Genomic DNA, 25,066 nt, shown 5'->3' on the forward strand with positions numbered 1-25,066 from the left:
AGCTTCCAGTAGTTCCACAGGTGGTAAATCATCTTTATTACTAGATTCAACTACTCTTATCAATTTTAAAGCAGTTAATGTGACTTTATTCAAGGTCAAATTACTTTACCCACTAGTGGATAAAATGCGTTTTTACCCGCTGGTATTAAAGAACAAAACACGTGTTTCCGAGCTAGTGAGGGGAAAAATATTTTATACCAGTGTAGTTTTCGATTAAATTTGGTGTAGGTACTGTAGTATGCATGTGATAGACGGCCTCTCAAACATTGTATAAAAAATATTGTTTTAATGTGTGTCCTTTTTACTGTGTATTTAACACAGCAAAATTAAGGGAATGTACAAGTTTCTAATGGGGTGGCAACGCGCATGTGACACTCTTTGAGTTGCAGGCGTCCATAGGTTACGGTGACCGCTTCCATCAGGCGGGCCGTACGCTTGTTTGCCACCTACGTAGTATAAATTTTTTTTCTACAGTTACTTGCATAAATAGGTGTTTATATGTGTTCTGCATGAGTACAATCCAGGTCTCTTTAAAGCGAGAGTAAATAGGTATCTCATAGGTAAGCGTGCTCTACCGTAGACCGCATCATCACTTACCATCAGGTGTGATCGTCGTCAAACTTCATATTCATAGAAAAAAAAGGTATACTCAATTTTACAGATGGTTTGCAATCCATCTGTAATCCATATTGTCTGTATCGGCCCTTAGCCGATTTGCCGCCTTGCCTGAAGACTTTTACGATCTACAACAGGATAATTTCACCTTTGAAACCTTCAGTAGGTATATTTAAAGTCGATAATCACTTAAAACAATAAAACAAGGTAAAACTTACTAAATACCACGAAAAATACCCTCATTAACTAAAATTCGGCACAAAAGACAATACAATCATAAATACCTTTTAATATTTAGCAAATCTGTTCTTTCCTTATCTTTATGACTTTAAAGGCACAATTGAAAAGTGCAAAAATTACCACGATACCCTTTGGAAGTTGTAAACAATGGTAATGTAATCCTCTTCCTAGTATTATTGCTAGTTTTAGATCCCTAATGAGAGAAAGCAGGTAATATTAATATGTATTTTGGGAGTTGATTTCATTACTGTGTCCGCGGTTCAACGAGTAACATCGAATTTATTTTAATTTTTAAATAAAATTTGTGTAAAATGTGGCACGATCAGTCGTACTATTATATTGACAGCAGCTTTCAGTTGGTAAGTTTAATTTAATATATTGTTATAATATTATGGATGTGTTACTTATTACATATTTAATCTGTGTTTGTTTTAATTAAAAACGTGTAAGTTTATTTTCACCTCACTAGCTCGGAAAGGACTTTTTTATTCTTTAAAAACAGATAGCAAAATCTCATTTTATCCACAAAAGTGCAAAGAATATTTGAAATCCGAACGTGTCATTAGTTACTTTTTTAAATACATAATTATAATTTCTTGTAAAGGCATGTCCCAGACGGGGCAATTTTCTCCTTGTGCTTAAAATTTGTCTTAAGTAACAAATCATGTGATATGAACGTAAAAATAATTTCATATCGAATTGTATCCGACTAAAAACACTAAATTCAAACAATTTTATAACATGATTTTACCATAAGACATCGTACAAAAAATTATATTTTTGACTTTTCCACTGTACTTATTCAGAACGCACCTTAAGTAACATTGCAATCTCAAAACGCGTGAAACGGAACGCACCCAAATCTTTTTCTTCTTGATTCTTAATTTGAAACTTTTGTGGTGTCTGTGGGTGCATAGTGGAATTTGTAATAAACGCAAATTGACTTATTTCTGTGCAATTATGTTCCAGTTGTTTTTTATTATATATATATTGTAGCTCTCGAACGGATGAACCGATTTTGATTTAGTTTTTTTGTCTGAAAGCTGAGTTAGTCGGGAGTGTTCTTACTTCTTAGCCATGTTTCATTAAAATCGGTCCACTATATCGCGGTCGGGGGTTTTTTCTAAATTTTAATTTTGTGGTTATATTGCGTGTTTCCTCGCTTTAGTGAGGTGAAAAGTTATGTGTTACACACGGGATGCAAAGTTATTTTACCTCGTGTGTATTGCAACACTCTCTACGCTCAGTATTCTATTTTTGAACTACTCGCTTCGCTCAGGATTCTATTTTCGAACCACTCGCTTCGCTCGTGGTTCAACCATAGAATCCATTCGCTAGCTTGTAGTTCAACCCTAGAATCCATTCGCTAGTTCGTGTTGCAATTCCACACTCGGTTAAAATACAACTTTGCTCCCTTGTATAACAAATAACTATTCATAAGTCATACGGATGGAACTTTCATAGTCTGCTTAGTGTTATATTAACTTTTAAGTTCCTTTTTTCCAATAAAATAATGTACTAAAATAATATTCTGGTGGTATTAACAGATTATGAGTAATATTATTTTCACCACCCCAACTGGTACAGGTTCTCTTTGCTATTCGAAAACAGATAGCTAAATTGCATTTTATCCCCAAGAGTGCAAAGTAATACAAATTTTAACTTGATGTGCTAAGCGGGCTGGTAGATTTTACTTAAAAAAGATCATTTGGAATCACAAATATTGAATTAATTGACGGATTTGATTTAGTTTCATGTTTTCTAGTCAGTAATTTGTTGGTGTGGTGAAAAACGGTTGTGTTTCACTCCGTGGCAAAGTTTGTTTAACATTCGTGCCTTGAAACCCTCGCAACGCTCAATATTCCATTTTTTATATTGGAATCTTGGAATCCTCGCATGCTCGGGTATCAATATTGTCACGTGCGGATAAACAACTACTTTGCCCCCTTGTTGCACATGTATTATATATGTAGAACACTTTCGCTACCAAGAACCCGACTGTCGGGTACACCGCTCGTAGAAGCGTAGCCGATTACATGGGTTTCCCCGTATGTAGCGAAAATGTCGTAGCGCCGCGTAGAGCCCGGTTTCGAAAGTGTTATCTGTGAGTGTTATTCTTTTCGGGGCATTTTGAAAAATTTGAAATAAAAAGTTATGGTTTGCTAGAAATATCGAAATAATTTTGTACTGAAATTGTATAGGTACCTAACTTAAAATTTGCCAGCAAATATAGAGTGTATAGTTTAAACTTTGAAACTTGATGGTATATATTTATTTAGAACGTGTAAAATATTCGAATATGTTTAAAGGAAATAATGCTATGAAAAAAAAAACTATGGAAACGGATTAAATCGCGTATAATGAATTTACAATTCATCCCGACCAACCCGTTGACCACGAATGCTGTAAAGTGTTTGAAACGTCGGGATGAATTGTAAATTCATTATACGCGATTTAATCCGTTTCCATAGTTTTATTTCACGAGTTACTACCGCGGTAACCGAAGACAATATTAAAATAATGCTAGTTATTCCTTAACTAAAGATACTATTTTAATGTTCTAGTCTAGTTTTTTTGTCACATCTATTCAACTTCCAGGAATTTTATCATTTCTTTATGTCATATTATAGTTATTTGTTATACAAGGGTGCAAAGTTGTATTTTAACGCCGAGTGTGAAATACATTTGCACGCGTGTGTAACACAAAACTTTTCCCCTCACTATAGCGAGGAAAGTACAGTAGTTCCACCACAGGTGATAAATCATCTTCATCACTAGATTCACCCGCTTTTACAAATTTCAAAGCAGTAAATTTGACTAGGTATATTCAAGGTCAAAATTAGTTTATCCACTAGTGGAAAAAATGCGTTTTTACTCGCTGGCATTACAGGATAAAACATGTGTTTCCGAGCTAGTGACAGGAAATAGTACATTACGATACAAGTGCGAAAAAAGGAAGTTCGAAAAGAGTAGCGATAAAAATAGTACATTACGATACAAGTGCGTTAAAAAGGAAGTTCGAAACGAGTTATTTTTTAGTACAGATGGTGTTTTATATAAGTACGCACTAGTGCGAGAAGTGGTGGAAACCTCGGAGGCCATCTGTACTGAAAAACATCGTACGATATACGTGCGAAAAGGAAATTCGCAACCTCTGTCGATTTAAAACACTCCCTTCGGTCGTGTTTTAATTTACCGCCATTCGTTTCGAACTCTCTTTTTTACGCACTTGTATCGTAATATACTATTAAGTTGTTGATCCGATTGACATTCAATAACTTGTGTTACTATATACGGTATAAGTGCGGAAAAGAGGAAGTGTGAAAAAACTGGCGATAAAATAAAACACGACCCAAGGGTGTTTTAAATCGACACGAGTTATAAATTCCCACTCCGTACGTGTATCGTATGTCGTTTTTCAGTACATTATGGGTTTATGGGCATTAGAAGTTTCGATTCGACCTGACAAGAAATGTACGTACTACTTTGCGAACAAGTGCGAAAAAAAAAACACCATATGTAGAGAATTTACATTTTGATACAAGTGCGAAAAAAAGGAAGTTCGAAAAGAGTAGCTATAAATTAAAACACGATTGAAGGGAGTGTTTTCAATCGACACGAGTTACGTATTTCCTTTTCGCACGTGTATCGTACGACGTTTTTCAGTACAGATGGACCTCCGAAATTTCGACCTGAGATTTATAATGAACCACTTCTCGCTCTCGTACTGTTTTTTTTACATATCTACATATTTTTAGGGTTCCGTAACAAAAAGGTGCAAAAGGAACCCTTATGGTTCGATACTGCCCGTCTGTCACATTTCTAAATATCTCGAGAACTACTTATGCTATCGATTTGTTTATATTTAAAATTATTTTCGTAATTTTCAGGAACTAAACCTCCAATCGCTCCGGCGCTCTCTGATCCAAATGTTAGAAGAGTTCGAAGCCTCTGACTGCACACGCTGTAAGCTTATCAAATGCCGCTGCGAACCTAACGGACCCACTCCCCCCCAGTCCATTACTGGGTCTACCCCGTCCTTCACTGGGGTCGAAATAGAAGGGAGGAATGAACCGATATCGCCGAAGTCTTTTGCAGAGGCCACGGCGTGGGGTCAGGAAAAATCACCGGCGGGTTAGTATTTATTCTTTGTGTACTTCTTGCCCATTCCATCACTGGGTCTACCCCGTCCTTTACTGGGATTGATATAGACGGACGGAACGAGCCAGTATCACCGAAGCTTTTTGCGGAGGCCACAGCGCTGGGTCGGGAAAAAACATCTGTAGATTAGTGGACTTTGTTATTAGTTATAAATTTTGCTTATTATAACTATTATATGAGCTGAAACGGACACGTGCATAGGTAGTCCATTACTAGGTCTACCCCGTCCTTTAGTGGGTTTCACAACATCACCACAGTCTATTAACCTCGATAGACTTATAATCCATACTAATATTATAAATGGGAAAGTGTGTGTTTGTTTGTTTGTCGGTCTTTCACGGCAAAACGGAGCGACGAATCGACGTGATGTTATACGTGACGTGGAGATAGTTGAAGGGATGGAGAGTGACTTAGGCTACTTTTTGTCTCTTTCTAACGCGAGCGAAGCCGCGGGCAAAAGATAGTGTTTTTATATATGCTAAAGTATGACAATTATAACCATTTTTTAAGAATATCAACAATGATATGACATTTTCCCGTTTTAGATTATTAACATTGATTTAAAATACCAATAAATTAATATTCAGTATCTTAACTTCCAGCCATCAACGTTCCGCGCCCCGACTTCCACACAAGCAGCGCATCAAACTCGCAGCCCACTCAACTGAAGGACATAGAGTCCTGGGTGCGAGCCAGCACCCCAAACCCTGACGAAACCGACTCCCCGGGCTCCAAACCCTTAAACATGAACTACTCTTGGCCACCAGCCACCAAATCAGTGTGGAATGACTACAAGGATAAAATTAACAAGCCGGAGATAAACACGGCGACCGTCAGCCAAACGGGTAACGTGCAAGACTTCTTCAAATCCTTCAATGCGAACTTGCACACTGTTGGAGACAGGACTTTTGTTCAGAATAGGGCGCTGATGCAACAGTTGAAGGATTTGGCTAGTCGGCAGGCGGATTATACATATTTTTAATCACTTTTGGTTTAATTTGTGTAAACATTCGTGTTTATCTGAAGAATGTGATGTGCAGCGGTAGGAACTATGGGAGTAAAACTTTAACAAAACCTTAGAGCTGACATAAATTTAAAATAAAACCAAGATTATTATTTTTAGATCAGTGTTAAATTTGATTCTATGCCTGAATCTGAATCCAAGATTTCCAATACATTACTACAAGGATATTAATTTTTTCATGGCTGTAAGTACCCTAAAATGCCCACTTAACAAGTTTTGTTAAAGTTTCACTCCCGTAGTTCCGATCACTGGTGATGTGATAGAAGATGAAGTTTTACGGCGCAATATTTTGAAATGTGAGTATGCACGGGAAAACGTCCCAATTTGTCCATTGCTATAAAGCCGCTTCGTCAGTTCATTCATATAAAGATACAAGTAAATCTTGCCTTAATGGCAACCGACAAAGTGGGACGTTTTACTAAACACACTCACAAATATTTTTCATTTTCATTAATACCTGTCATATCTAGTATTGCAATAGGTTATTCCCGAAACATATTGAATCAAATAACATATTTATGTTAACGGGATGTAAAGTCATCAAAATTTCAAAATCATTAACATTGTACGATGTCCAGCCTACTTTTGTATCCATTGTAGTACGATTATAAAATTTAGACAGTATAATAACTCTTTTATATTTCAGAAGAGGTTCATTATATTAATAAATTAAAACATTATTGACCAAGGTAGAACTAGGTAATAATTGATATTAGGTAAATAATCAAATCTAAAATGCAATAATATTTGACTTGATTTTTATTTTTAGAATAATTACACGTGTTATTTTTAAGATGTATTTTAATGTGCTATAACAATTTGACAATTTGATATGACTGATTTTATTTTTAGATATGCAATTGTAATTTCCTGTGTTTAATCAATGTGTAGCAGTGTAAGGGCGCATTTGCACGGTTCGAGAACTTGTATACGACTTTAGAGAAACCGCGGCCTGTTGAAGTACATACAATAAAATTCAGAGCACTGACCAAATATCAGTGTGTAACGAAATTCTTGCGGCGTGCAAATGGTCCCTAAGTGAAATCATAAATTTAATGTTGTATAATAATTATTTTCACGAAAATAATAATACAACGCTGGCTGATAAGGCATACTCTTTAAGCAGGCCAAGAATAATTTGAGCTAATGACTATTATTATCTAAGTAGATAGTTATTACCTAATAGAGACACTAATTGACTCATTTATTTGACAAATGAGATTTATAATTGACTTCTAACAAAATCGGCGTATTATGTGTGAATGTGTCTTTTGTGTGAATATGTTAGAACTTCATGAACTGACTCAATATAATTATAGCTTATATTGAAAGCTTAAATTCATTATTCACTATTTCTCAATTTAAGTTTGCCAAGTATAAAAAATGCACTATTTCTCAATTTAAGTTTGCCAAGTATAAAAAATGTAGATTTGTAATAATAATTATTAATGATTATGAAGTTGTAATTTCTACAAGCCGAATCTATTTGGCTACGTAAGTCAAAAGACTGCATTTTTTTTATTATGGTGAGTCAAAAGACTGCATTTTTTATTTTTTAGTATTAAAAATGATATGAAAATCAACAGGCTGAAATGCCGTAAAAAAAACCAAAAAAATAAAATAAAAATAAAAATGTAGATTTAAGACAATGGTGGTTAAGAATTTCACCACCCCCTTTCTTCCCGTGGGTGTCGTAGAAGTCGACTGTGGGATATGGGTTAAATTGTGGTGTGGGCGAGAGGCTGGCAACCTGTCACTACAATCCACAGTTTCGTTTTCTTTTAATCCCTTATTTGCCACGAGTGGCCCTGAAGCTTTTGTAGTTTCATGTGCTCTGCCTACCCCTTTATGGGATACAGGCGTGATTGTATGTTGTATGTATGTAGTTATTAATGATTATGAAGTTGTAATTTCTACAAGCCGAATCTATTTGGCTACGTAATAAGAATAGTCAAAAGACTGCATTTTTTATTTTTTAGTATTAAAACTGATATGAAAATCAACAGGCTGAAATGCCGTAAAAAAAACAAAAAAAAAATATGTAGATTTAAGAATAATTTTATGAACATCTTTTAAATGACTGAATAATATTTGATTAAAAATGTATTTAAATGTGTGACTTTGCTTAATAAATTAGTTTGTAAATGAACATGATTTTTTATTACCTTGCCATTACAATAGGTAAAACCTACTTCATTCATAACTAGCTGAATTTTAAAGGAATTTTCCCAGTTTCATATAATACCACTATATTCAATATCCCGCTAAGAATAAGTAGGTACCAAATTATGTTCGATTTTCGATAAGTACATTGAAACTAGAGTAAACGGCCGAAACTACTTGATTCCTTGCAAACACAAACCGAAATCGCAAGAAGCACTAAAATCAAAATTTGGTTTTTTATCATGCAGAAATGTCTGCGAGCGATATTACATATTTTTTTTAATTAAAGGAAAAATGGAAAAATTCACACCTCCGGCAGGACTCAAACCTGCGACCTCTGGCCTTGCCGGAGACAGCCCCGCTCCCAACTGCGCCACCTTCTTTAGTTAAAAAAAAAAAACACTAAAACAAACTTTTAAGATAAAATTAATTTATATAACATTTTTAGAAAATTATTAATTTAGGCTAATAAAATACTTTATGTGTACGAAATAAATATTTTTGCCTCTTTCAAACTTCTTGTCGTTTATTTAAATCCATTCTAATTCAATTATATTATATACAATATATACCTAAGCTGCAATGCCAAGTCATAATTAAGAACAATTAATTACTGAACTGGGGAGGTCCTTCAAATACTGTCTCCACTTTACATCAGCTGTTATGTTACTAAGGTCAATCCTAAAAAATCTTCAATCCTCGTATCTCAGTATCGATTCTATATCATGATACGAGGTTTGGAAAGTAAGTAGCAGGTTCGCTAGTGAATTTTGTTCGCCATACGAAAAATGAAGGTAGTTTCAAAATTCGAATGGTACTTTTAAAATAAACCGTTGCTCAATTGACGGCAGACAGCGCTCGCGCACGCGTAGCGGCCAAATATTTGAAATTATTTAAATTAATGATTATTTTATGACATTTTACATTGTTTTTGATGATTAGTGATTATTCGTTTAGTGTGGTTGAATTTATTGTGGCCCCGTTTTGTTGCTGAGAGAAAGAAAGGTAAGATTTTTATATTTTATTTTTATTTGTATTTATTTATGATAATATGTAAAGTGTCATATAACGGGCTGATGATCTGTTACGTATTGTTAATGTGTAAAAAAAACAAATGTTATCATATACGAATTAGAATCTTCTTGTCATTTTTAGTTAAAACGGTTACCACAAAAAATACGTATAAAAACGTAACGTACCTAACGCAAAACTTTCGGCTTGCTTGACGCAATAAGTAGAACTTGATAAATAAATAGGTATTAGAAGAAAATTTAGAGATACATTTTTGGTAATAATAATTATCCTTAAATATCAAAATAGGGCAAGGGTACCTACGATTTAGTTGTTGCAAATATAAATAATCGAAGACATACCTGAAAAGAAAAGGAAAATATTAGTACCTACATATTATGTATACAGCGTGTGGATTCCATACGGGCGAATAATGTACCCACTTATAGTATCTGATCATCATGTAGTTGGGCTCCTTAGGTCCGATACTAATCGTCATTAAGATATTCGCCCGTATGGAACGCACACGCTGTAATAAATAAGCGTTGTATGCGTACTTAGGTACCAACTTTAAAAAATCATGTCGACTATCAATTGCATGTCGATAATTTACTTAAAGAATGTCTGACATCTGCAATTCCTGCAAATCATGAATGCCACAAAGTTTTTTTTTAACTTTTTGGGTCGGTATTACAAACGGTTGTAGTTTAGTAAAAAAACTTCGACAATTTATGAAACAACCTACAAAACCCTCTGAAAATGTTGTGTAATTTCTCGAAATATTGGAATAATCCATTTTACGACTACAAGGAGACCCTTTTAGTCCTTTTTGTTAAAGTTCCATAAGAAAATGTAGGTAAAAAAACAATCCATTCTAAATCGAGCCGTGAGCTCCTTATGACAGTACTGAATCGGGGGTCTAGTATGACTGGTGCGTTGTAAAAGCTTTGCTAAGTAGTAAAATCGATTGTAGATTTAAGAATTGGGATGGTGATATAAAACTAGGGTCTGCTCTTTGTTCTGAAATTATGTAATGCTCATGGGATACCGTTATTCCGGCCCGGGATAATTCTAATCCTAATCCTTAGGTAGCGAACGGGACGTGCAAAAAAGGTTGTTGTAATAAAATAATGTTTCAAATGAAAATTTAATGTTTTTAAATCATGTATTCATTTAATTTTATCTTATTAGGAGTCACACCAGGTTTTTGTGCCTACCTATACCACATCTCGGACACTGGCGATCAAATATAATTATGAAAGAAGCGCGTTCCTAGCACACATTTTAAGCTCGTGTAGGTGAACGCGTACCATGCTTGTATGAGAGAGATATGACAGGTCGACTGTTCGCGTTTTTGACAGGTGGTAACTGTGAGGTAACCGAGAGGGAGTGGGCGGCACTTTCAGTGGGGAGCGGGAGTAGCCATACTGTACGATAGTACTCTTTATTATACTGTGCTTACACTATAAGTACAAGAATTTAGAGTAGTTTTCATTAAAAAATGCATTATGAAAATTATAGCACCACCAAATTATACTACCTACCAATGTAACTATGTATGTAAGTTATGTAGGTAGGTAATAGTTTTCGTTGCTAAAAATAAATAAATAATAAAATCTCGATACCTCTCGAGCTTATATTTTTCTCGATATTCTATTTAAATGAATATTTTGAAGAAAGTACCTAACGAGACATGACTAGATTGCGTACCTTAGATTATTATGACCGGTGATTATGTGACTAACAAGTATTTTGAAATTTTTTTTTTTATTCCCAGAACCATGCACCGTATATCTGAGCACACTCTTTTGGAGCCGCCATCACCCGCTTATACAAACGTGACAGTGCGGCGCGCCTTCATTGTATGGTTACACTGCGGACAGGCCAACAAGTTCAAGGACGTTTGCAACTACTTCCACTTCTTAGAGGGCTTGGTAAGTCATCCTCAACCACAGTATAATAAAGAGTACCATCGTACAGTATGGCCACTCCCGCTGAAAGTGCCGCCCACCCGCTCTCGGTTCCCTCACAGTTACCGCCTGTCAAGAACGCGACCAGTCAACCTGTCTGTCTTGTGTTGTGTTTGTGTGTGCACATTTCCATCAAGTCATAAAATATATTAAAAAAAACTTGTCCCAAAATCCTCTTTATGGCGCGTTTACCTCATGAAATGCAATGGAGACCTGGGGCCCATTTCTCAAAAGGTACAAGCCTTGTATTGCAAGTGTGTTTCCATGGAAACCCATACGATTTGACAGTTCGCGCACTTGTCATATAAGGCTTGTACCTTTCGAGAAACGGGCCCCTGCTGAATTAGATACGACCCAGACTGAGGATCGCAGTCCCTCTCTTATTATGTGAAAAATCCACACATTACTATGATACTTATATTTTCAATTTTCTATTCTTTTCTTGAATATTTTTACTAAAACTAAAAATTTTAATTTTTTCTAGGAGGACCAGCTCTCAGTCGACAACCGAGCCGTCAGCCGTCACCACGAGTTCGACCTCTTCACCAACCCCCCACCCTCCTCCACCTACCTCCAGTCCCACCACCCCCAGCTGTACACCAACACTCAGCTCGAAAACTACTACGTCAGCAAACTGGAAGCCATCAGGAACGAGAAATGCGTCTTCAAACTTGAAGGCTTTGAAGAAATCGGACCGAAAAATGGAGCCACAAAACAGCAGATCGTCGAAACCAGTCAGCTCATAAGAAAATACTGCTTAAGCCATTCTATAACTTTAAAGAAGTTCTTAGTAGAATTTAAAGAGTATGTAGCTAAGTGTCAGTTGACGAATAACGTTCAAAATGTTGCCTTTTATATAAAGAGACAAATGGTGAAAGAAGAAATGACGATGATAGCGAATTGCCCTAAAACTTTTAGCTTTCTTGAAGAAGATATTGAAGATACTCCTGTAGATTTCTTGAGTCAAATGAGATTGTTGGATAGTACAAGATTATCTCCGACTATGAAGTTGAATGGTGCTGATGTGTGGAATAATGAGAATTTGAAGAACAAGGTATCGAATGCGAAAAATGCATTTGTGAAGAAACCAAGTCAGAAGAAGAAAGTGAATGTGGTTCCGCCGCCAAAGCTGGAAACTCCGAAGTACGACGTAGAATATATGAAAGTTATTAAACAGAAGTTAAAAAACGAATTAATGGTGTTGTGAGGAAGTGAAAAAAAAAACGCTTTAAAATAAGTGTATATGGCGGATAATAATTAGGTATATAAACATATTGACTGTAGGTATGTACATTTTGATTGCAAAATATAATTGAGATTCAGACTACTATATTTTTAAAAGCGTTGACTTTAGCTTACATGCGTTAGAAGTTCTATTAGTTTAGCAAGTCGTATTCCAGCTATTATTGATTAAATGATTACATTTATAATAAAAACCGCTTAAAGGAATAAAAAAATCTTTAACGTGTTAAAAATTAATAGACTTTATTTTGTTTGGATCTGAACTGGCTAAACTACTTTTCAATTTCATGGAAAATAAGGCATCTAAATTATTTGATTGCTGTCAAAATCACAGTTTTAATATCATAATCATAAATACGAAGAGTTATTTTTTATAGTAAATAGGGTAATTATTTAAATAAACTACATTGCTTGTAGTATTTAATATTTTACATAATATATATAGGTAGGTAAATAATTTTTAATACTCTTACAAATAAAAAAAGTAATGTTTTTCTGTTAAAATATTACAGTAATTTTAAGTATTCAGATATTAATTATAATTAGATAATACTTTTGACAGTAGATAGCCTACTAAACAAATATTTATTACCAAATTCTAGTAATTGAACTAGGTACACTGTTTTAATTATTATATTAACAAAAATAACATTATATTTTGGCTGGTTCGCAATAATATATTTTTTCTTATAAATCACAGATTTATCGACAGTCAAGAAATATGAATTTATTTTTGATCTATAATAATTTGTTTTGCCAAAACAAAAGTGTATCATCCTTGGCTACTCGCTACCACATGTTTATTTTTAATAAATGCTAAATAAATATAATGGGTAAACTTCGTTTTATTTTTAATATTTAAAATTATTGATTTTTATTAATGTATGTATATATTTCTGTATATATTTTATATAGTTAAAAGCATCTTATAATGAACAATTGAAACTACTTGACGGTGATATCATTTTTAGATTATGATAATAACACTACTCGTACAATGAACCAACAGAATAGAGTTTAAAAATAAAGCTATTTTTATACCTGGGTCTGTAAGATGGGCAACAGGCTTGCATGTTTTTGCTAAACTCCGATAAACGGTACAAGAGTGAGGTGCAGGTGATAATTTTAGTAGATATCGATATTTTTGTAAAGTTGATAAGTTAATGTTAAAACTAGTTGCTACATAACTAAGTTTTGCAGTTTGGGCATATCTTTTAATATCAAGGAAATAATTCTACCTACCAATATTATATAAGATTAATAAAAAAAAAATACCACAAGTACACTTACTTACAAATTGTTATGGTTGACATATAAAATAGACGTACGAATTATCATGATGTCAATAGAGTTAGGGAGTAAGTAAACACTCTATTGTACAATAAAAATAATACAACACATAATATTTATTAACAAAAAATATTTATTTCATTTGCGATATAACGATTTTTTTACGTCTACATAAAAGATGCTCATGTTTTACTTACAGCGTCGAGCACTCGTACTTTTACCTTATTGTGATGAATAAAAACGCACACGAAAATTTGTGTCATATCGACAACAGTATAAACATCGATATCAGCTCCCGCGCATCCCTACTCACTCATCCACCAGTACCTGCTAGCGGACGGTCGAGTCCGACCTGTTTTTGAATATCGAACACCAACCGTTGCAGTCAAATCGCGTTGGCTAATTTCAAATATAGAACGCTGTGAAGTTGAAGTTATGGTGTGAATTGAGTAATGAAAAAGTCACCTGTGAAAAGTGATACTAAACCAAACTAAAATAGTGTATTTAAATAGATTTCTTCGTCAATTCAAGTGAGAGATAAGAGATAAATACAGCAGAAAAGTGTATTTGATTTTGATTTGATAGTCTGGAAGACAGTTCAACAGAAGAAATATCAATATGAGATAGGTAGACAGTGAAATTCATCTTTGTTGGTTGTCAGTTGTATTTGTAGCTACAAATTTATGTATGAAGAAATATTTATAAGACTATTTTTGGTGTAATAGAAGAATAGAAGTTAATATTCTGGTACTGTATGTATCCAAGCGAAAAATATTCGAAAATAACTGTCAGTTGTGTATAATTAGACTATATAAAGATAAATATGGCGGCAACAAGTATGTCGACCCCTATAAATAGAATAACACGAGATAATCTAACCGTGTTGATAAGGAACAACGTCTTGGATGACTCCGTGGAGTTCATGTCCGATAATGATATGGTAAGTTTTAATAACAGACTAATTTTAATACCCAGGTCTTTTATGTATTCATCAAAAAATATTAAATGCCAGCCTAAATATCAAATCAGTTTTTGAAATTATGTGTTATAAACAAATTAATTGAAAAAAAAAATTCTTGGTGCAGTTTTTGCTGCAATTTTAAATCTAACCGAACCAATGATTTAAAAGTAAACACGCAGTAAGGTACCTATGTATTTATTTATTTATTTAAACTTTATTGCACGACACAAAATTGTGCAAATAGCGGACTTAATGCCTTATGGCATTTTCTACTAGTCAACTATTGGATCAAACGGAAACTTTTAATAGTACAGGATTGTAAATCTAGAGATGTGACATGAAACACAGATCAAATTACCTACGTAACCAATTCCAAAGAAAAGAGAGATATATATATATATATACTCGTATTATACAAATAAAAATAGGTACTATATAAAATAGGTAATGTGTAATTATTCAGTAGGTACACTTGTGAATAATAATCGTTGCTTTTTTGGTAGGTAGCATGGTTTACATCAGAAGCAGGTAGTCGATCGGCAATCCTTTGATTTGTTGGAAGGTAGAATCGGGGCTATCTTGAGGTATTATTTTCTCAGAAAGGTAACAACTGTCCAATGTTCCGCTTATCAGTCTTTTCATTGTTATAGTTAGGGTTAGGTGTACATATGCGAAAACAGGCGTATGGATTGAAATCTGAAAATTTGAAAAAAATCTAAAATTAAATAACGTCTTTTTTATTACAGATGGAAACAGATTCGCCAGTGCGAACTGTCCGAAGCAAAAATCTCCAGCCAATCAGCAAAAAACTCTTCCACTCCCCTATGCAAAACACAGAAGATGAGAACCAAGTTACCAGGAGCCCAGAAACCAGAAGAAGACATAGAAAGAGGAAGCAGCTCCTCATACCTGATGGGGGCGAGAGGTTTAAGAAGGCGTATATACAGTGTGAGGAGGGGTTCAGTGAGAATTTGGGGGGGATGAGGAAGAAGGTTTTGATTAGTCTGTTTCATAATAAGGAGTATTCTATGGATGTTGGGATTTAGATAATAAATATAAAGGTCACCATTTACTCTTAAATCTGTCAAAGAGGATACTTTGAAAAAACACTGAGGTTATAAAAAAAAAGTTTCTGCCTGAAACTAATTTGTGTCGATTTGAAAATTTGAATGAAGATTTGAATATTTCTTAACCTTCGATATAAGTAGCTATTTTCTATTTATTATGGTAATAAAATGTTCCTATTTTGGCAATTTACATTATTTTTAAGTGAAATAAAAGTCTTGAAAGTTCTTCCGTTTATTGTTTCTAAGTTTACTTTAATAAAAAAAACCGGCCAAGAGCGTGTCGGACCACGCTCAGTGTAGGGTTCCGTAGTTTTCCGTATTTTTCTCAAAAACTACTGAACCTATCAAGTTCAAAACAATTTTCCTAGAAAGTTTTTATAAAGATCTACTATTGTGATTTTTTTCATATTTTTTTAACATAGGGTTCAAAAGTTAGAGGGGGGGGACGCACTTTTTTTTCCTTTAGAAGCGATTATTTCCGAAAATATTAATATTATTAAAAAACGATCTTAGTAACCCCTTCTTCATTTTTAAATACCTATCCAACAATATATCACACGTTGGGGTTGGAATGAAAAAAAATATCCGCCCCCACTTTACATGTAGGGGGGGTACCCTAATAAAACATTTTTTTCCATTTTTTATTTTTGCACTTTGTTGGCGCCATTGATATACATATTGATACCAAATTTCAGCTTTCTAGTGCTTACGGTTACTGAGATTATCCGCGGACGGACGGACGGACGGACGGACGGACGGACGGACGGACAGACAGACATGGCGAAACTATAAGGGTTCCTAGTTGACTACGGAACCCTAAAAACACTTTTTCGTACTTCCTTTCTTATTTATTATTATTTTTATAATTATTGAAAGGTGTTGAGTTGTAACGATTATTAATCGTTAATAATTGTTAGTTATTAATAATTAATACAAAACTGCTTCCACACAATTCATAATTATTGCTTCCATTAATTTATTAGAATAATTAGATATTATATTTAAAAATAATGAAAAATATGTCACGGCCACATTGGCGTGAATTCAAATGATCTACAACGTTGAAACCGAACATTTTTGCAAGAAAATCTTTTTTTCTAAAATAAGTAAATTTAATGTTTTTACTTAGATACTCATAATTACGTCCCAAATTTAACTTTTCCATTTATTAACCATTTTTCACTTTGTATAGCGGTGGAAAGTATGCAAAAGAATAGAAAAATCTGGGACCATTTTTTTGTCTCTTTTGTTTTTTGTCCCAGATCGAAAAGGCTCGTGAGTCTGAGTAGGAAAACATACAATTTACTGGTGATTTGTCTCGAGAAAATTATCTGGTACTAGTTATGTATGGTGTGTAGTTATGTACGAAATGTGAAAAACATAAACATCAAAACGCTGGAGGGATGGAGTGGAGATTGAATGCTATAACACTTTTATTTTTCTAATATGTAATAGTAAGCTTTAAGTTAATTTTAAGTATATAAATAATAGATATGATAAAATTACATTTCATGCATTATGATTATATTGTACTTGGAATTTGTATAATGGAATATTGTGATTTACTTATGCGAAATAAAATATAGAACTTATTATTTTTTTATTGTATACCTGTACAATGTATACCCATACTGTTCTTGACTGTTTTATTAAGACAGGTACTACTTATCAATAAATTGCTAACGCCGTGGCTTGCGTGGGTGACGGTCGCGCGATGGTCACGCGACGGCGATGCGACGCATACGAAATCAAACCTTATCGATATGGAAGTCATAAGACGCGTCTCATAAGACGCGACGGCGACGGTCGCGCGACCGTCGCCCACGCAAGACACGGCGTAGGATATGTTCATAGGTGACCGAGTGTCATGTAAGTGAGTATGATGTATTTCTCCGGACGATATCATGTACAGTCAACCAATTTGAATCCTAGGCCACTCTAGAACCCTGTCTCATTTAAACCGTGTTCTATTTGCCATACGAAGTTGGGGCATTTTCAGAATTTGGGACCCAAAATTAGCGAAAGTTGTTAACAAAAATTAACTCGCTGTCAGTTTTGTGATAATTAAGCATAAAATCTGTTTAAAAATTAACTATTTTCGTTCTAAATGTAGATTATTGCTTAAAGTTTATGTAAATAATACAAAAACAACATTTTCATTGAAATTGTATGCTTAATTGTCGTCACAAAACTGACAGCGAGTTAATGTTTGTCAACGACTTACGCAAAATTTTGGGTCCAAAATTCTGAAAATGCCCATTGACATTACAGTGCAATGGTTCTACAGTGGCCTATGATTCAAATTGGTTGACTGTAAGTATTGTAAGTGCGTTTTCACATCGGATCCGATATCGGATGTAGGATCGATATCATTTAAATTAAAGACGCCATCTTTGACTTTTGCCTTTGATATCAATCCGACTAATGTGAAAACCAAGGCTTGGAACAGGTTTATTTTTTACCGGTTAAAACCGGTTTATTTCGATTTTACTCCGAACATTTTAAAAGAACTAGAACGTTATGAGAACTTTATTTTAACCGAAATTAACCGGTTTATTCGACAAGCGGCAAGACGCACCTAAATACCTAAGTTCACGCAGCGAGTTTTTTGTTTGGTTAGAACAGTATTACCTATTATGCTGCGGAATAAACCTTTATGAAAGAGTTCTTCTAAAAACCGGTTTAAAAATAGCGGTTTTTCGAGCGAAAACGAAATTTAAAGGTTTGTCCGCAAGTACATGATAACGGTTTGAAAATTTAACCGGTATCCAAGCCCTGGTGAAAACGCTCTAAATTAAAAGCAAAAAGTGACATCGTCAAATAACCGACAGACGGCTATCGTACGGCAATTTGATAGTCAGTGGGTCCCTCAAGATCCTATTATGGAATCATTGCCATCATTCAAATAACTGTATCCCCAAAGACAAGTCACTGTTTCACACAACCAATAGCTAAGCAGTAAGCACACTAAGTACAAAATTCCCCTTAGGAAAATAATGAAAAACGCTGTTTTGTGTGTCGACAAAGCTTTGCGTTGGAGATTTCCCGGGAGACAGCTTGAAGTTCGATTCATCTGGCAATCTGGTAAATGATTGGTTGTTGTATGAATATTTTTGTTTATCTGTGGCTTTGTGACATACAGGTATAGTCATCGTTTAGTACGGTGGGTGTCCCAACTTAAGTACTTATACACGTTGCCATACTAATAGTATAAAAGTGGATAGGTACTTATTCAAACGTATGAATTCTCTCATTGATAAACTACCTGTTGAATTGTAAAGAAACATGGCACAAATGTAGAAAAACTAAAAATAATAAGCAATAGGTATTTATTTATTTGAAAACATATTTCAGTGACATTACAGATAAATCCAATGCGTCATGAAACTTAAATTTAAAAAACAGTAAATAAGAACATGAAAAAAAAATCAATAAAGTTTACAACTAAACAATTGATTTGGGCGATGACGTAACAGCGTGGCAGGTATAACTCAGTATAACATAAATAAAGTTTAAGAAATAACAACCCTCTGTAGCAAAACCAAGACTGATATAATTTACCGTGTATATGATGTATAATATAAAGCTGCAACCCGACTAACATTTTTCCAAAAATAGGCAGAAGGAGGTTCCGCGGATGGCATTGTTTGGTGTGGTCGTATAGAGGTTGGTCCTGCGACCCCGGAGAAATCCGACCGTCGGTCTACCGGTTCCGGGTAAAAAAAATGTTGGACGGCCTGGCCAAACGGCGGGAGATAGCCGGGGAGTGCTCGACCAAATGTCATAGAACACCCTGGGCAGTTTTTTACGCCGCCATTTTTTTTTCAAAATGACCGACTTTTTCTTTTGACGATTTTTTGCGATCTAGTACAAGCAACTCCTCCTAGATGGCGACTTGTACGTATGGAGGTCTCGAATCTCGATCGACGTATCGTATAACAGGGGTACGGGAGGGGAAGTAGAGCGATCGAGCGAGGGTATTCAAACGGGGGACCGTCTTAAGTTGGCACAGTAGGGTATTTTACCACAGTGACATTGACACTTGACACTGACAATTCTGTGACTATTTCCGGGTTGATAAGTAACATTGTTACTCAGCGTCAACATTTCCTCGTTGAACAGGCCATGAACGGCGAAGTGTCACTATTATGAAACAGGCCACAGATATCAAATTTTCAAAACTGACGTTCTAAAAGTTTTAATCCTGTGTCGAGAGATGTCAGTAAATGTGACTACAAACTGTGTCGCTTAACTTCAAACTCGGGTAAATCCATTCTGCTACAAGGTTGATTCTTTTTCAGATTATATATTACTAGCTTTTTCCAACGGTTTCGCTCGCGTTAGAAAGAGACAAAAAGTAGCCTATGTCACTCTCCATCCCTTCAACTATCTCCACTTAAAAAATCACGTCAATTCGTCGCTCCGTTTTGCCGTGAAAGACGGACAAACAAACAGACACATATACTTTCCCATTTATAATATTAGTATGGATATTTCGATACATAATCACCCTCTGCTTTACAGAATGGATTTACCCGTTTGAAATTAAGCGACACAATCTCACTTTGATAATACTCCTCATCCATTCTCTTTTGTAAAACTGTATTCATAGCACAATTGCCGCATACGTCTTATGCCTCGCATAACCATCGTATGTAAATTCAGCACATAATAATGACATAATATATGCCGAGATGAGGACATAAAACGAAATGACAAGTGCGTGCCGTAGATGTTCTTTTAAAAGTCAAAAGGGCAGAACTTTATATAAGTAGTATATTTTATGTTAAGTATCAATAAGAAGAAACAAATCTCCTTATGGTAAGCAAAGTTTGAAAAAAGCAAAGTAAATGTTTTTTTAAATCTTTTGTTTTTAAGAGCTGTGGAGCGCAGCATTCTAGGAGTAAAACGGATTGATCGAATCCACAACTCAACGCTGCGCTCCAAAACAGGCATTACTGATGTTGGTTTGGGGTTAAGACCGCCAAGCTTAAATGGGACTGGGCCGGCCATGTCTGTAGCATGCACCCACAGAGGTGGGTAAAATTTTTCACGATTTGGATGCCACAAGACGTGCGAGGATCTGGCAGACCCAGGCGGAGATGGCGGGATGACCTAGACGCATATCATGACGACTGGCCAGAGATTGCTCAAGACCGTATCGGATGGAGATCCATGGGGGAGGCCTTTGCCCAGCAGTGGGACACCATATTGGCTATTAATAATAATATTGTTATTATTTATTTATTTACTACTAGTTTTGCACGTGGAGTGGCATGTAAATCCTATCAATTCCTATTTTTTTTGTAGTTTTAAATCCATAGTTAAAGCATGTGTAGCAAAATAACCATCACTTTGGGCAGAATCTCATCTCTGGCTAACAGCAGGCCCGTCCTTATGTTATTAATTTTACAATTAGAAAAAACGCGTGAACTATGTAGAGGTGAGATTATGTCGCGCCTACCATTATGCTAGCCCTGCTGTTCCTTTCATATCGGCAAAGAGGATCGAGTATTATAGAGAGTTACTGTCAAAGTAAAATGTGTAATCACAGTGCATATACTGCCCTCTCTGGACACAAGCTTAAAACTTTTGAACCTCAGTTTTGACAATTTGGCCCATATTCTTAGCTTGATATGTATTAAAATGTCAAATATTAATGTTAACGCCATCTAGGCCACCGTACCTTTTTCTGTATGGCTTTAAGGTACGTTTTTTTCTTAGACTTTATCCGTCTAAACAAGTTACATATCTTTATATCGGTTACGGTTAGGCATCTATCTATGAAGGCAAAAAGCAGCTCGTTTATTTAGTTCTAACTAACTAACTAGTATGGCACTGTGATCCAAAGAGGATCTTGGCCTCCAAAACGAGAGCACGCCACTTATCCCGATCCTGCGCAGCTTCCTGCCAATTATCGGCTCGTTTATTTCTAAAGATCTCCAAAAAATCTTTCACAATCCGCAATACCACTATCCGTCAAAATCGCTAAAAATACAATATCGAAACGCAAAATAACGATGAAAATCCTGAGATAAGTTAGTAAAAGTTGCAACAGATCTCTGATATCATTGGCCAAATCGAAAGAAATCACGAACGCCGCGGCGAGAAACACTTAAAGAGGTTTTTTAAGGAAGTTTTATTAAGTTTTGCAACCCTTAAGTTTAGGTTTTAGGATTGTAATGATTATGATTTTTTGTGGGTTAGATAAGTAAATTTCTCCTCATTTACATAAGCTAAATTCCGAAACCGTATATGAATACAACGAACGAATATTCTTCCTATATGTATTTCTGTTTTTTCCGAGAATATCAGCATAATTATAATTAAAAAAAGTCTTTCCCTCTCATGGGTGTTGTAGAAGTTGACTGTGGTATATGGGTTAAAATTGTGACGTAGGCGAGAGGCTGACAACCTGTCAGTGCTGTGCATTGCCACAATCCGTTTTCTTTGAACTCTTTATTTGATTTGCCAAGAGTAGTAGTAGTAATAGTAGTAGGTACTTGGGTGGTTTCATATGCTCTGCCTACCCTTATATGGGATACAAGCGTGATTGAGTGTGCAGACTATAATATTGAGGTTAGATGATGTCAATCTTGTCAACCACACGCTTCAGTGTACTGAAAATTTTATGCGTCTTCTTACCGTGTAAATGGACCCTAAAGGACATAAGGACACTGGCGATCAAACATATGAAAGAGGCGCGTTCCTAGCACACAGTCTAAGCTCGTGTAGGTGAACGCGTCCCATGCTTGTATGAGTGAGATATGACAGGTCGACGAGGCGGTAACTGTGAGGTAACCGAGAGGGGGTAGCAGCACTTTTAGCGGGGAGCGGAAGTGGCCATACTGTACGATAGTACTCTTTATTATACTGTGACATAAGTGTCAAAGTTAAATCTACAGCTTACCTTTAACGGCGCTTAACTTGTTGCCCACCATCTGCTTGGCCACGAACGCCGCCATTTTGTTTTACTGTGTCTTCAACTGCAACAAAAGAAATGAAAATCATAAACATGACAGACTTACAACTAATATTGTCTTCGGTTACCGCGACAGTTACTCATGAAATAAAACCATGGAAACAACGAATTCTTCCACATTAGATTATTTATAGAATAATCTTCTAGAGTGGAATAAATTACTGACCGGTCGTCTTAAAAGATTACATCCATACTAATATTATAAATGGGAAAATGTGTGTGTCTGTTTGTTTGTCCGTCTTTCACGGCAAAACGGAGCGATGAATTGACGTAATTTTAAAGTGGAGATAGTTGAAGGGATGGAGAGTGATATAGGCTACTGTTTGTCTCTTTCTAACGCGAGCGAAGCCGCGGGCAAAAGCTAGTATGACATAAATTCAAGTATTGACCCAATTCAACCAATTATGCCTACATGGACTCAAACGACATAATTGTAGCAATTTACAAACTCGTCTAGCCTCTCAAGGGATCGCCGATTAAAAATTGATCAATCGGAACTGCTATTAGGAACTAAGGCTCTTAAGAGGGTAAGCTGAGGCCGCTTGTTCGTACAAAGGGTGTGCCTATTTTCCTCTCTTCATATTGACGGTACGTTAAATATTATTGGTTGAATCCACGTAAAAGTAACTTGAGTCACGACTTCATTGAGTGTTTACTGCAAATTAAAGGATCTATGCGTTATATCGGGAAAGTAAGACTTATTTAGATTGAAATAGATTATCACTTGAACTTGTATCGTGAATAAATGGAACATGCCATAAAAGGTAACATGAGTCACGATTTTATGGCCGCGGATTGACCCATTACATATTTTGATGTAGGTAAATTAACCATAGTATGCCCATGTACCTAAATATATTTCATTTCATTTATTTAACATTAAAATCATGTGCATTACAGAAGGTGTTAGTTTGAGGTAGTCAGTACATGACACCCGGGTAGGGCGCATAATGTTAGTACTTATGTTATGAGGTACATACTCAAATTTGTTTATTCGACGAGTTAAAAACTAGGAGTGAAAAGCAGATTTCATTTGATATTAGAAGTAGGTAAACCAAACACATACATACAATCACGCCTGTATTCTACAAAGGGGTAGGCAGAGCACATGAAACTACTAAAGTTTCAGTGCCACTCTTGGCAAATAAGGGGTTGAAAGAAAACGAAACTGTGACATTACAGTGACAGGTTGCCAGCCTCTCGCCTACGCCACAATTTAACCCATATCCCACAGTCGCCTTCTACGACACCCACGGGAAGAAAGGGGGTGGTGAAATTCTTAACCCGTCACCACACAGGTCCAGGTGTAAACCAAACACTTCATGGGAATTATAACAAAGCGATTTAAACCCAGAATCACCGGCTTCGCAGCAGGTTAGATCACTAATACCCATTAAGACAGGTCGGTCATCAAAACCATACAAACGAATTTAATGCTTCCATCAAATATTATACCATTCTAAAACAGCGAAGTGGGCGTGGGCATCCCAGATATCACTGGTGCGAGGAAGCCCTGAAAGACCTGGGGCCCATTTCTCCAAACCGAAAGTTACAAGTTACAAGCGGAAGTCTCTTTCCAACTTGTCATATTAGACATTGACTACCACTTGTAAATTGTAACTTGTAACTTCGGGAAATGGGCCCCTGTCCGCACTTGGTGTACCCAACTGGCGTGAAGTGGCGCAGTTTGGCGCTCTCTTGTGTCGGAGGCCAAGATCCTTTTAAGAGTCGCTGAGTCAGTGAAGTAAGTAAGTCTAAATCAGCGAAACATAGGGTCAACCAATTGGAACCCTAGGCCACTCTACAACCATGTCAAAATGACAAACAGTAAGAGATCTCTTACAATCTGATTTATAACGTCACTATAACATAGTTCTACAGTGGCCTAGGGTTCCAATTGGTTGACTGTACCTAAAAACTAATGGCATTATATACTAACTTCAAACGATATAAAAACATTTCCATTATATTTACTTGCTAGCAGTTCCCAAAGCGCGCACTGTAGCGTACAGGAACTCACCCTTAGTTCGCGTTTTGAAGTACCTTAATGTGCTTCTCAAATCAGCACCTGACTGTGACGTTTTTGCCAGTAGATGGAAGGTCTTATGTGATGAATGTCTGAGGTCATGCGAAGCGATGGATGATCGGGTGTCTTCAGTTAGTTATTAAGTTTATTATGTTAACGTTATTACACTAAGTATTAACAATATAGTATGATGTTTTATGCATTGCACAGTGCCTTAGTGTCTCACTGTAATACTGTGTAATTTGTTTTGAAATAAAATAAAAATAAATAAAATATTGGCAACGCAATTTCAACAAGCCCTCGATCTTGGTTCT

At 35.6% G+C, this 25,066-nt stretch overlaps 3 protein-coding genes across 4 annotated transcripts in view; 2 read left to right on the plus strand and 1 right to left on the minus strand.

Moving 5' to 3' along the window:
- The window catches only part of LOC125238264 (complexin), a 618,857-nt gene that overhangs the window by 213,234 nt on the left and 380,557 nt on the right, over window positions 1-25,066 (minus strand). For both annotated transcript variants that reach the window (XM_048145543.1, XM_048145542.1), the window contains one exon: window positions 22,655-22,730. In XM_048145543.1, coding sequence (XP_048001500.1) covers window positions 22,655-22,709 — 55 coding nt within the window. In that variant the 5' untranslated portion in view covers window positions 22,710-22,730. The remainder of the gene's footprint in view (window positions 1-22,654; window positions 22,731-25,066) is intronic.
- LOC125238263 lies at window positions 9,051-13,264 on the plus strand. The gene is made up of 3 exons (XM_048145540.1): window positions 9,051-9,208; window positions 10,992-11,148; window positions 11,669-13,264. Exons 2-3 carry the CDS (start codon window positions 10,996-10,998, stop codon window positions 12,389-12,391), a joined length of 876 nt encoding a protein of 291 aa, XP_048001497.1. The 5' UTR covers window positions 9,051-9,208; window positions 10,992-10,995; the 3' UTR covers window positions 12,392-13,264.
- Window positions 14,057-16,002, plus strand: LOC125238265. The gene is made up of 2 exons (XM_048145545.1): window positions 14,057-14,656; window positions 15,424-16,002. Exons 1-2 carry the CDS (start codon window positions 14,540-14,542, stop codon window positions 15,721-15,723), a joined length of 417 nt encoding a protein of 138 aa, XP_048001502.1. The 5' UTR covers window positions 14,057-14,539; the 3' UTR covers window positions 15,724-16,002.

This window comes from Leguminivora glycinivorella, chromosome 23 (genome assembly GCF_023078275.1).
Source record: "Leguminivora glycinivorella isolate SPB_JAAS2020 chromosome 23, LegGlyc_1.1, whole genome shotgun sequence".
Taxonomy (NCBI): Eukaryota; Metazoa; Arthropoda; class Insecta; order Lepidoptera; family Tortricidae; genus Leguminivora; species Leguminivora glycinivorella.

Coding starts and splice junctions, on each gene's coding strand:
- LOC125238263 (XM_048145540.1), top strand. CDS start 10,996: ATGCACCGTATATCTGAGCACACTCTTTTGGAGCCGCCATCACCCGCT. Junction 11,149..11,668: donor TCCACTTCTTAGAGGGCTTG/GTAAGTCATCCT, acceptor AATTTTTTCTAG/GAGGACCAGCTCTCAGTCGA.
- LOC125238265 (XM_048145545.1), top strand. CDS start 14,540: ATGGCGGCAACAAGTATGTCGACCCCTATAAATAGAATAACACGAGAT. Junction 14,657..15,423: donor TCATGTCCGATAATGATATG/GTAAGTTTTAAT, acceptor TTTTTATTACAG/ATGGAAACAGATTCGCCAGT.